At 35.9% G+C, this 13,344-nt stretch overlaps 1 protein-coding gene across 4 annotated transcripts in view; it reads left to right on the top strand.

Annotated features, from left to right (window-relative positions):
- LOC138373253 (zinc finger protein 154-like) overlaps nt 1–3,781 on the top strand; it is a 12,056-nt gene extending 8,275 nt beyond the window's left edge. For 2 of the 4 annotated variants that reach the window (XR_011231092.1, XM_069339307.1), the window contains exon 2: nt 2,701–3,781. Coding sequence is in view for 2 of the 4 variants with exons in the window: in XM_069339307.1 (XP_069195408.1) it covers nt 2,701–2,705 (5 nt within the window). In the remaining 2 variants the exon portion in view is untranslated. Of the gene's footprint in view, nt 1–2,697 lie in introns of all 4 variants that reach the window. The other 2 variants (XR_011231091.1, XM_069339300.1) reach the window with 1 other exon arrangement.
- The last annotated feature ends 9,563 nt before the right edge of the window (nt 3,782–13,344 follow it).

The following is a 13,344-nucleotide window of genomic DNA, read 5'->3' as shown; positions in this document are numbered from 1 at the left end:
ATGTGTACTTGGATGAAAAAACGATTCTTCGCGGCAGGGGATCGTATTCCAGGGACCGTAGGATTAAGGACTTGCCCGAAACGCTACGCGTACTAGTGGCTGTACAAGAATGTAACAACTCTTGTATATATCTCAAAAAAAAAAAATAAATAGAATAAAAGGAATGGAATTAATCTGTTCCTCACCCTCCAAAATATTAACATATAAATACGTTTTATACTGAATACAATGTTTTTTTCTAACTACAATACAGTACCTAAGTTTATCTTACCTTTATGGAGTGCTCTTGATGGCGTATAGAAGATGGTGATGAGGGGGGAGGAGGAGAGTTGTTACTGTTTGGTAGGGGAGTCCCCTTCCATTATCACATCAGGCAGTGATGTTTTCTCTGGGGTACTCTCTCTCCTACGTTTTGCCTGAATACCACTAGGACCTGGTTGTGGTTCAGTACTTGTTTGTCTCACTACAAATTTGTCAAGAGACATTTGGTTTTTCCCTTCATTTTAACATTTATCTATAATGATGCATCACAGTGTCATTGAATAGGTTAAGGCAACGACCTACTGCAGCTTGATTTGGGTGAGTCGTTTCAGCAAAGGTTTGCAATTCTTCCTATGCTGCACAGATTTTCTTAATTGTTGAGGAAGAGACATTCTGTACTCTTGTTTCTGCTCTATGGTCATCCTTACATGGGTTTTCATATGTTGAACCTTACCACTGACTTTCCTGGGACTCATGGCGTGATATATAATAATTACTTTAATGCTCAAAATCCAAAAAAACACCACAAACGCGGAATTTCTTATAGGTGCGATCGTCACTAAGCGGGCAGCTGTAGTAAACTGAGGCAGGTCGGACCGCGTAACCGGGAACCACGCGCTTGGTTGACCCGAACGTGTACCAACAACTATCGTTAGTCGATGACACCATCGGATGTCGAGTCGCATTTTTCGATGAAATTTTCATCGTATTTCGAAATTATCATAAGTAGGGGCAATCGTAAGTCGAGGTGCCACTGTGTATGTATATATATATGTATGTATATATATATATATATATATATATATATATATATATATATATATATATATATATATATATATATATATATATATATGTCGTACCTAGTAGCCAGAACGCACTTCTCAGCCTACTATGCAAGGCCCAATTTGCCTAATAAGCCAAGTTTTCATGAATTAATTGTTTTTCGACTACCTAACCTAACCTATAGAGATAGGTTAGGTTAGGTTAGGTAGGGTTGGTTAGGTTTGGTCATATATCTACGTTAATTTTAACTCCAATAACAAAAAATTGACCTCATACGTAATGAAATGGTTAGCTTTATCATTTCATAAGAAAAAAATTAGAGAAAATATATTAATTCAGGAAAACTTGGCTTATTAGGCAAATCGGGCCTTGCATAGTAGGCTGAGAAGTGCATTCTGGCTACTAGGTACGACATATATATATATATATATATATATATATATATATATATATATATATATATATATATATATATATATATATATATATATATATATATAAACTTTGTGAGGGTACCACCTCTGGTGCCAATGTGGGGACCCATAGCCTCGGAGAAGAAAATAAAAAGTATTCAGAGGAGACTTTGTGGTTTCTCACTGAACACTAATATTATCTTCTCCTACCACCCCCATTCTTTTGTATGTACACATATATATTTACTTTATTTGAACTTTGTTACAAAAAAGGAGTTACATATGGGTTACAAAGATGGTTATCATAGGTTGTCGAGTTCCTCCAGCTCCTCAGATGGCGGGCAGGAACCCTGGATGCAGTGCGCATTTCCCCTCTGTATCGCCACACTGAGGCGCTGGAAAAGAAAGCTTGCAGCTCTTGGGTCCCTTGTCGTTTCAATGAGCCTCGAACCCAGTTCCTTCAAAAAACTGGTAGCACTTTTACTCCAGGCACCGAGTGTCTCAGAAGCAATGGGGACAAAATTGTAGTGGTGATCCAGTTCTCTATACTTACGGGATTTGGCTGCTTCCCTGTGGGTGGCAGCGCCACCATATGTATATATGATAATTATTTTTTAGTTTTTACTACCCTTAATTAGAAATATCAAAGGTATTTTTGTGTAATCATGCTTCATATTTGATTAATATAAATCACCACAGATTTTATATTATCCTGGTTGAAATATACAGTGGCACCTCGATTAACGAATTTAATCTATTCCGGCACTGAGCTCGTCATGTGAAACGCTCGTCTTGCGAAACAACAACAACACTGTCGTCGGAGGCATCCGAGAACCCGCGAGAATGCTAGGAAGCACCATGTGGTTTGCTCATTAATTGAGTGAAAGCTTGTCAATCGTGACAAATTTTTTGCGGGTGGCTCGCTCATTACTCAAATTGCTCATAACTGGAGTTGCTCATCACTCGAGGTTCCACTGTGTTTTTGCTAACTTCCTCTTATATTTCCTAATCAAACTTTTTGACTGTATATTTTTGTAAGTTAGACATTGATAATAGGCTAGTCAATTATTAATGTCTATATATTAGGCTGACTCTGACATTGATAATTTGTCAGTCAGAAATATGTATTACTCTACCTTAGCTTTAACAATTAGTCTATATTAGCCCCACTGGCAGAACCTTGCATGTGGGGCATAACAATGCATATAACAACTACTAAATCAACATTACCTTGCAGCAGATTGATGAAGAAAGGAACACGTGGAGTCAGAATACACCAGTCACTGAAAGTTGCACAACAAGTGGCAGCAGCAGTAAAAAAATGAAAAGGGAACTAACCAAACCCTAGGAATAATCATGCATACCTTTAATTTTAAGGAAAAAAAGGTAGTTATTTAACTGTATAAATCTCTGGTACAAATAAATAATAATCCAACTATAAATCATATAGATTATTGAATCCAAGCATGGAGCACATCTTCAGAAAGATGTGGTGACTGCTTTGGAGAAAGTTCAACATACAGCAACAAAAAATCATCCCAGGCCAGAGTGACCTCTCATTCCAGGAACGGTTAAGGGCCACAGTGCTAACATCATTGCAAACCTGACATGACACAACTGATCTCAATGAAACTTAAAATTTGGTGGATATTCATGCAGATCATTTTGTAAAATGGTCAGACATAACAGAACGAGGAGGCAATGGTTTTCAGCCAACCCTATGGGTGAAAACCTGTGAAACCACCTACCTTCCAAATTCATAAATGCCAAAATATTACTGCAGTTCCAATTCCAGCTAAATAAAATCATCAGGACAAATTGGGGGATCTTTGACAAGTCCCTGGCTTCCTGACATGGTCATGGCCACTACAGAGATAATGGCCCTCTGGTAAATCAGATATAATTATAAATTCAAATATTATCCTGAATCTGGTAATTATATTAACCTGAACTATAAAGTCTAATCAAAATTCCTACTACAGTACTAATTATGTCATCTGTTTACAAATGCCTGAATCTGATAATTTTTAAAATATGTCTGCTATTAATTTAGTGATTTAATAGCGGATCACTATTTAATATTAATGATTTATACAGATTGAATAAGTTGCAATACTTGGCTCTTTATTATGACTTGTTAGTTATTATATAGAACTTATGTAACAATTATCTCATCATACAAGGTCAGTATCCATAGACTGTAATTAGGAGTGTTAGAAAGCTTAGTTAACAATTGTGTTAACGTTCAAGGTACAGTATATGTAACTATATGTAACTAGGAGTGAACTTTAAATTAGCACATTAAATGAGCTTCATGTAAATTTTTTTATTTATCCTGAGAAATCCTGTGTGTCACCCAGAATTTTTGATGACAAAATTCCTTGTTACTGGGGGAATTATGGAAGCAACAGAAATATTTAAACATAGATAAGAAAGTAATTACAGGGCTATAATATTTTATAAATAATTTGATAACAAATTTACCAGTTACTGATAACTTTGTGGTTACTAAAACATCAATGATTATATAGCTTCTAAGAGTGGTACAGCCTGTACCCGGCAATAGCCAGGATAATTTTTCTCTCCAGCCCCTGCCTCCCATTCCACCTGTCTGTTTTTCCTCTCTCCTCACATCCCATTGTCATTCCTGACCAAATATGTGCCATCTGCCTCCAGAGACTAGCATCTTCACAGCAGAACTAAATGCAGTCACGTAAGCACTTTATCAACTGCTTTCCTGACGTCAACGTTCCTTTATCATTGTGTTTGACTCTCGCAGTGTTGATAGGATAGATTATACTGATGAAGTGGCATGTCTTAAGTACAGTACTAATAGTAGGGAAGTGGATAGCACACGATACGTTGTGAGTTTGAAGCACAAGGTAGGAAATTATGTGGATGAAATTAAATAATTTTTGGTTATACTTTTGAATAAGCCATATGTTGGGCAATTTTTTTAATTCATTAGAGAGCAAGTTCTATAGACTGGGTCCTTTGATTTGCATGGAGTGTTTGCACAATTTTAGTTTGACTTGGGATATTAAAGATATATTTATTTATGGTGTGGTGCTCATGGGTTCTATTACACCTATCAAGGAAGAGTTTCAGAACAGGATGAGCATTTAGGAAACAAGGTTCTGTACATGTAAATAGCACAAGAGAATGTATGGAGTGAGTGTATGTTTAGCATGTTAAGGGACTTAAAAACAGAGAGTGTGTGTGGGTTGTCCGAAAACAGTTTGTTATACTGTACTGTAGTTCTGATAGCAGATTTTTGCGGGGTGATGATGGGCTTGAGGTAGTTTGTAGTGGTTAAACCCCATGCACAGATACTGTATGTAAGGTTAGGACTAAGTGCATAGTATAATGAGTGGGAGAACAGAGTTAGGAACATAATATCGGATTTTAAAGAGTATACCGACTGTTTTTGAGATTTTTTTGGCTTTGTGTTGTATGTGGGTGTTGCAGTTGAGTCTCTTGTTTATGTATAGGCCAAGGAACTTTCCATAATTTTTACTAAATATGTTTAAATTGTCTATCTATATTAACAGTATTATGATGATAAACACAGAAATCACAATGGCATGATGTATCAACGAGAAAATCATTTTGTGGTAATGGAGTGACTTCCAACAACAACCGACCAATTTGCAAAACGTAAACCAAGAAAACTAAGCATAGTGTTCGGCCTTTGTGAGTAACCAACTGGTTCCTGTCCATTTCGCCAACCTGTCCTCGACTCAAGTCCATTACATTCAATGGTCGACCCCACAGATGTATTCATAAATTTTAACATGCTGTTTATTCAAAACGGGATTTTTCTCAAATATAAATTAATATTATAATACTGTATATTAGAATATTGTGCATATATAGGCATAGGTTAGGTTAGGTGTTAGGTTCTGTTGGCGATTATTTGTATTGGTTGTACATGTGAAGCATTTATAGAGTTGTGGTTCAAATAAAATTCGCCATTGAAGCACTTGTTCCAGAAGTGTTCGAACAGAATCAGTTGTGAGTCGTGTGTAAACAGTTTTTCATTCATAAACGGGGTTTGGTGGGTGCATGGAATTACTTTTGGGTCTTTGTTTGGAGGATGGGCTGATTTCACAGCCACTTTGAACTTATATCTTGTACCAAGTTGCACTGATATGATGTGCAGCTTCATATTTTGGAAGACTGTCAAAATTATCTTGAAGCCTATCAACCTCTGGAGAGTTATTAAGGTCTGTCAACTTCCAGAGGGTTATTAAGGTCTGTCAACCTCTGGAGTGATATTTAAGGCCTGTCAACCTCATGAGGGTTACTGAGGTCTATGAACTCTGGATGGTTATTAAGGCCTATCAACCTCTGGAGGATTATCAAGTCCTGCCAACCTCTGGAGGGTTATTGTGGTCTATCAACCTCTGTAGGGTTATTAAGACCTATCAAACTCTGGATGGTATTAAAGCCTATGAAACTGAATGGGTATTGCCACTACAATAGCCTACGATCAGTCAACATGAATACCTTGGTCCTGAACATAGTCCAGGACTAAGGTAAACTCTCAGTGTGTATATATATATATATACAGTACACACCGGAAAACAGGCTACACCCTTGTTAGAAATGGTTGGGCACAGTTCCTTTCATCTGATGCACCTATTCACTTAGCAGTAAATTGGTACCCGGAAATTAATCACCTGTTGTGTGTGGGTTGCATCCTGGGGAAGGTCAGTAGTTGGCCATAAGGTACACATTAAGCCTAAGTGTTTCCCTTCCTGTCCCCGACAACGGAAGGGAAATATGAGAACCGGAGCTAATGGGCTGGAAGTGTGCGCCATGCAAAACAAACAGAACAAAATAAAAACAGCAATGCAACAGAAAATCTCAATGACGTGATATATGTAACAGAAAATCTTTGGATGGGATGACGAACCAACATTCTCGTTAAGACCAGACGTACATTGTACTGCTAAACACCATACCGCTAAGCCACGACATGGTAGGATCTTCCCAACAGGACAACATTACCTGCTCCACATTCATACAATCAAAGAATTATTAATGTGTCAAACCAAGTAACGAATTATACTTGTCCAACAAATTATGCATTCTATATATTTTACATTAGAGATTTCTTGTTCTTGTCTAACGTCACAAAATTTTTTGGGTGTTTAGTGAATTAGTGCCTAGTTTAGTATACTCTAAATTAGTGCGATGTTTAACATACTCTAAATTAATGCCTTGTTTAGCAAGCTCTAAATTAGTACCTTGTTTAGCATACTCCAAATTAGTGCCTTGTTTAGCAAGCTCTAAATTAGTGCCTTTTCAGCATACTCTAAATTACTGCCATGTTTAGCGAGCCCTAAATTTGAGCCATGTTTAGCTAGCTCTAAATTTGTGCCATGTTTAGCGAGCTCTAAATTAGTGCCATGCTTAACATACTCTAAATTAGTGCCTTGTTTAGCAAGCTCTAAATTAGTGCCTTGTTTAGCATACTCTAAATTTGTGCCATGTTTAGCATACTCTAAATCAGTGCCTAATTTAGAGGAGCTCTAAATTAGTACCTCATTTAGGGGAGCTCTAAATTAGTACCTAGTTTAGGGGAGCTCTAAATTAGTGCTTTGTTTAGCATACTATAAATTAGTGCATTGTTTAGCATACTCTAAATTAGTGCCTTGTTTAGTGAGCTCTAAATTAGTGCAATGTTTAGCATACTCTAAATTAGTCTAATCGTACTAATAGTATGATTAAATTTACGATAGTAATTTAATCAAAATTAAATTCACCAGTATCCGTAGTGTAGTGGTAAGACACTCGCCTGGCATTCCGCGAGCGCTTTGTCATGGGTTTGTATCCTGGCCGGGGCGGATTTACTGGGGGCAAATCCTTAACTGTAGCCTCTGTTTAACGCAACAGTAAAATGGGTACTTGGTTGTAACAACGATTCTTCGCGACGGGGGTTGTATTCCAGGGACCTGCCCGAAACGCTATGCATACTAGTGGCTGTACAAGAATGTAACAACTCTTGTATATATCTCAAAAAAAAAAAAAAAAAAAAAAATTAGTGCCATGTTTAGCATACTCTAAATTAGTGCCTTGTTTAGTGAGCTCTAAATTAGTGCCTTGTTTAGCATACTCTAAATAAGTGCCTTGTTTAGCGAGGTCTAAATTAGTGCCATGCTTAGCATACTCTAAATTAGTGGCATGTTTAGTGAGCTCTAAATCTCTGCCTCATTTAGCGTGCTCTGATTAAAAAAATAAATACATTTTCAGCATAACTGTTAAAGTTAATTTCAGCATAAAGATTAAAAATGAGATTTTGGAGACCATTTTTTTTTTTTATTAACAAGCTTTATTATATATTGTGAAGTTTTATAGTCAGCAGTTTAGCTGACTTGAAAAAATATCTACAGGTAAACTCTAGGTAAATTAATATAATTAGCACTTGACGTACTCTACCCAATAAATATTTTTTTGTTCATATATATTTTGAAGTTTTATGTAATTTTTAAACAGAAATTTAGTGATTCTGTTTCCTTTCAAAACTCTAGTTATTATTTCACTTTATAATTTTGTTGAAAATATAAATAAAAGTAATGCTATGTATATTTTAATATATTCCTGCTTTATATTCGTGCAATAAAATTCTTGCTAAATTTTCCAGGCAACCATGTCATTCATCTCCTTTTTCTTTGGTGAATATAAACTCACTAAGTTGTTGGTTGCCGGTTTAAGTTTCAGCTCCTGGTCCCGCCTTTCCAGTAGTCTAAAAATTAAATTATTGCAATGACTCAATGATTGTACGTTTTTATAGTAAGTAAAGTAAATTTTATTTATTTACTTATTTATTTATATACAAGAAGGTACATTGGGTTTGTGAGAATACATAGCATAGTATTTACAGTCTTGTAAAGCCACTAGTCCGCGCAGCGTTTCGGGCAGGTCCTTAATCTAACAGATAATTTTAAGTAAGTAAATTCTAGCAGAATTAATAAAATGATAACAAATACATTGCAAGACAAAAAATGAGATGAGAGAGATTAGTAAGTATATTAAAGCACATTGGTATATTAAAGGTCTTATTGATTACATTGACAGCTTGATTGGTAATTTAAACAAGATTAATAGACACCATACAGCAGATTGACAGCACATATAAGAAGACAGCAATGATCACAATAGTAAAGATATTAGTATTGGGTACATAAAGATTGGGAGATTGGGTAGCGATAGATACAGTGCAATTTTAAAGCAAAAGGTAAAAAACTATTTAGATTAAATTAGGTACTTTTTTAGTATTGTTTTTGAATGACGCAAAAGTTGGACAGCTTTTCAATTCAATACGGAGTGAGTTCCATAGACTGGGTCCCTTTATTAGCATAGAGTGTTTACACAGATTAAGTTTGACTCAGGGGATATCAAAGAGATATTTTTTTTCTGGTGTGGTGATAATGGGTCCTATTACATCTGTCCAGGGAGAGTTTCAGAGCAGGATTTGCATTTAAGAACAGGGTTTTGTAAATACAGTTGACACAAGAGAATTTGTGGAGTGAGATTATGTTTAGGGAGTTAAACAAGGGGGCTGAGTGTTGTCTGAAAGCAGAATTTGTTATTATTCTGATAGCAGATTTTTGCTGGGTGATGATGGACTTGAGGTGGTTTGCAATGGTTGAACCCCCATGCACAGATACCATAATTAAGATAGGGATAGATTAGTGCATAATACAGAGAGATGAGAACAGAGTTAAGTGCATAAATTCTGATTTTGGGGAGTATACCAACTGTTTTAGAGACTTTCTTAGTTATGTGTTGTATGTGGGTACTGAAGTTGAGTCTCTTGTCTAGGAATAGGCTGAGAAACTTTCCATTTTTATTGCTAATGTTTACATTGTCTATCTGAAGCTGAATTGCATTTGTAGATTTGCATCCAAATAAGATGTAGTAGGTCTTTTCTATGTTAAGTGTTTGGTGTTTATAAATCTTGTTTATCTGTATCTTTTGCTACCCAGTCTCCCAATCTTTATGTACCCAATCTGAACATCTTCACCATTGTGATCATTGCTGTCTTATATGTGCTGTCAATCTGCTGTATGGTGTCAATTAATCTTGTTTAAATTACTAATCAAGCTGTCAATGTAATCAATCAGAGCTTTACTATAACAATGTGCTTTAATATACTTACTAAGCTCTCTCATCTCATTTTTCTCTTGCAATGTATCTTTATCATTTATCAATTCTGATAGAAATTACCTACTTAAAATTATCTGCTAGATTAAGGACCTGCCCGAAATGCTGTGCGTACTAGTGGCTTTACAAGAATGTAAATACTGTACTATCCAATGTATTCTCACAAACCCAATGTACCTTCTTGTATATATATAAATAAATAAATAAATAAATAAATAAGTGTTAGTTTGTTGGTTGACATCCTTAAGTGGACTTTTTTTTAGTTCATTATTAACAACATTATTTAGTATATGTGGGTTGGGGTTAGAGTAGATGAGGGTAGTATCATCAGCAAACAAAATAGGTTTCAGAATGTTAGAGACATTAGGCAGATCATTGATGTATATAAGAAATAGGAGAGGTCCCAAGATGCTGCCCTGTAGCACTTCAACAGTTATTGGTAGAGTGGGAGAGGTTATATTATTGATGGTTACACATTGGTGTCTATCACTAAGATAGGATTGGATATACTGTAGTCCATTGCATGGCCTCGGATTCCATAATGATGGAGTTTACGTAAGAGGTAATTGTGATTAACAGTATCAAAGGCCTTTCTCAGGTCAATGAAGATTCCAATCGGAAACTCAATTTTGTTAAGGGCTGAGTAAATTATATCAAGGAGACTAATAATTGCATCATTGGTACTCTTTTGGGAGCGGAAGCCAAACTGACAGGGGCTAAGAATGTCGAATTTTACGAGACAGGAGTAGAGCTGTTTGTAGATAATTTTTTCAAATATTTTTGATAGTATGGGTAGGTTTGATATTGGTCTATAATTGTTTATGTCTGCCGGATTACCTCCTTTATGAACTGGCGTTACTCTTGCTTTTTTAAGGATATCAGGGAAGGTATGACACTCAAGGGATTTGTTGAACAGCAGAGCTATGGGTGGCGCAAGGGCATGGGAGGCGCTCTTGTATACAATGGATGGGATTTCACTGATGTTCCCAGCTTTGGTTTTTAGTGAGTGTATGATGGACACAACATCTGTCGGGCTGACTGGTGAGAGGAGAAGAGAGTTTGGATAGCTGCCTGAGAAATATGTGTTGATATGTGTCTGAGTCTGTGGGATTTTACAGGGAAGGTTAGCACCAACTGATGAAAAGAAGCTATTAAATTCATTCGCCATTTCTAAATCAGATGACGGTGTAAGGCCATCCTTAGAGAGTGTTATCTGATTGTGGGAGTGTTGTTTAGTTCCTAGGATATTAGAGATGGAATTCCATGTGCTTTTCATGTTGCTTTTTGCTTCTTTGAATCTAGTCTCATAATATGAAAGTTTGGCTTTTCTTATGATACTGGTAAGCACTGATGAGTACCTTTTAACTACTCATTTGTAACTAGGCCAGCCCTAAATTTCTTTTCATATTCATGTTTTTTGTTGATTGATTTAATTATGCCACTTGTGAGCCATGGGTTATTTTTTCTTTTATCAGTTACTTGTTTGGTAAGGAGGGGACAGTGAATGTTGTAGAGGCTTAGAGTTTTGGAGAGGTAAGAGGTTAGTTAATGAGTTTATATCCTGTGTATTATTAAATTCAGATTCCCAGTTCATATTGTGGAGTGCATTAGAGAGATTGCCTAAAGCTGATTCACTGTGTAGCCTGAATGAGAGTTTCTTGCTTTCTGGTGGTGTTGTGTCCATGTTTACTATGAGGAAGGTAGGATAGTGGTCAGTTGTTCTGTCATAGATTACCCCAGATGTAAGGGGAGCTGTTATATTAGTCCATAAGTGGTCCAGGGTAGTGGCAGATGTTTGAGTGACTCGGGTGGGCTTGGTGATTGTGGGGATTAGCATACAGGAGTGCATGCTGTTACGGAAATAGTCAACTTGAGGGTTGTTTTGAAGACCCAGGTCAATATTGAAATCTCCTTCCAGAATGATGTGATTTTTGTTGAGATTGTTATTTATGGTAAGATTCCTTATGTTGTCTGAGAATGAAGCTATGTTGGTATTAGGAAATGTGTAGATGGCACCGATAGTCAAGGAGGATTTAAGGGATTTACTGGAGAACTTGGCAAATGTATATTCACAATAGTCGTCATTATCAATAATGACACTATTGCAGATGAAGGTATCTTTGTAATATATTGCTGTGCCACCTCCTTTTTTATTAGGCCTGCAGTTATGAATGGCTTTATAACCAGCTAAATTGTAGAGTTGGGTATAGTCATTACTTAGCCAAGTTTCTGTTAAAATGATGAATGATAATTTAGTATCTAGTGCTGTGAGTAGTGCATTTATATCATCAAAATGTTTACCAAGTGACCTAACATTTTGGTTGTAAACTGATAAGGTGCTATATAGGAGTTTGTTTTTTGCAAAATTTGTTGTGTAATACCTGCAATAATGATGATCAATGTGCTGATTTGTGTGGATATGGGACAGAAAATTTCGATCAGGATCAATATCAGTAAGCATATAGATACAATAATAATAAATAAATAAATAAATAAATTTTTATTCAGGTAAGGTACATACATACAAGGTAAGATACAAAAGTTGATGGATTTATAGATAGAGCTAGTACATACAATGCCTAAAGTCACTATTACGCAAAGCGTTTCGGGAAGAAAAAACACTAAGACTAAAACTTAATACTAATTGAGATTAAAGTATAAATTGTGTTGAGAAAAAATAAGAAAAGAATGGAAAAAGGGGGGGGGGGGGGGGGGGGAACATGGCAGAAAAAAGCAAAAATACAATTTGGTCAACAAAACAGCATTGTTTAAAATAGAAGACATGGATTGACATTTTGGGGGTGAGGTAGGTTACATTGAGTTAATTAGGTAGTACTTAGTTTTTATCTTAAACTGGTTGGGAGAGGTACAGTCTTTAACATAATTGGGAAGGTCATTCCAATAATGTCATGATACAATAAGATAAGCAATTACAGGAACAGTTAAATACTAAATCTGCTGTAAATAGAAAGTAATTATAGCAAAACACAACAATAAACGTAGGTACACAAAAAATAGAAACAATTAGAAGTAGAGTAAAGATCCCCGTAGATAGCCAGGAAGGATACAGTAGTTAGGTTAAGAGAGAAGAAAAAATCAGTAGACTGACAAGAAGAATATATAGCAAAAAATAAAGAGACAAATAATAATCGTAGAGTAAAAATAATCTTAAAAATAAATTATTTAATATAGCTTAGTTGTGAGCCTATAATTAGTATGAACTTAAGAAAACAAAATGAACTAGCAGTCTCCGTGGTGTAGTGGTAAGACACTCGCCTGGCGTTCCGCGAGCGCTATGTCATGGGTTCGTATCCTGGCCGGGGAGGATTTACTGGGCGCAATTCCTTAACTGTAGCCTCTGTTTAACGCAACAGTAAAATGTGTACTTGGATGAAAAAACGATTCTTCGCGGCAGGGGATCGTATTCCAGGGACCATAGGATTAAGGACTTGCCCGAAACGCTACGCGTACTAGTGGCTGTACAAGAATGTAACAACTCTTGTATATATCTCAAAAAAAAAAAAAAAAAAAAACTCAATAATTAATTACTATAAATGATGTATAAATCAAATTACAATTAAATTTAAAAATTAAAAAAAATAACAGGGTAAGATTATATTTGTAGCGAGTAGATTATCCCAATAATATACTCGCTCCAAATGCATTGTTAATATTCCTGTCAACCTTTGGAGATGAATGAGGTGAGGCGTTG

Source organism: Procambarus clarkii, chromosome 5, assembly GCF_040958095.1.
Source record: "Procambarus clarkii isolate CNS0578487 chromosome 5, FALCON_Pclarkii_2.0, whole genome shotgun sequence".
Classification (NCBI taxonomy): domain Eukaryota; kingdom Metazoa; phylum Arthropoda; class Malacostraca; order Decapoda; family Cambaridae; genus Procambarus; species Procambarus clarkii.
This window is presented reverse-complemented; position numbering and strand designations above follow the sequence as displayed.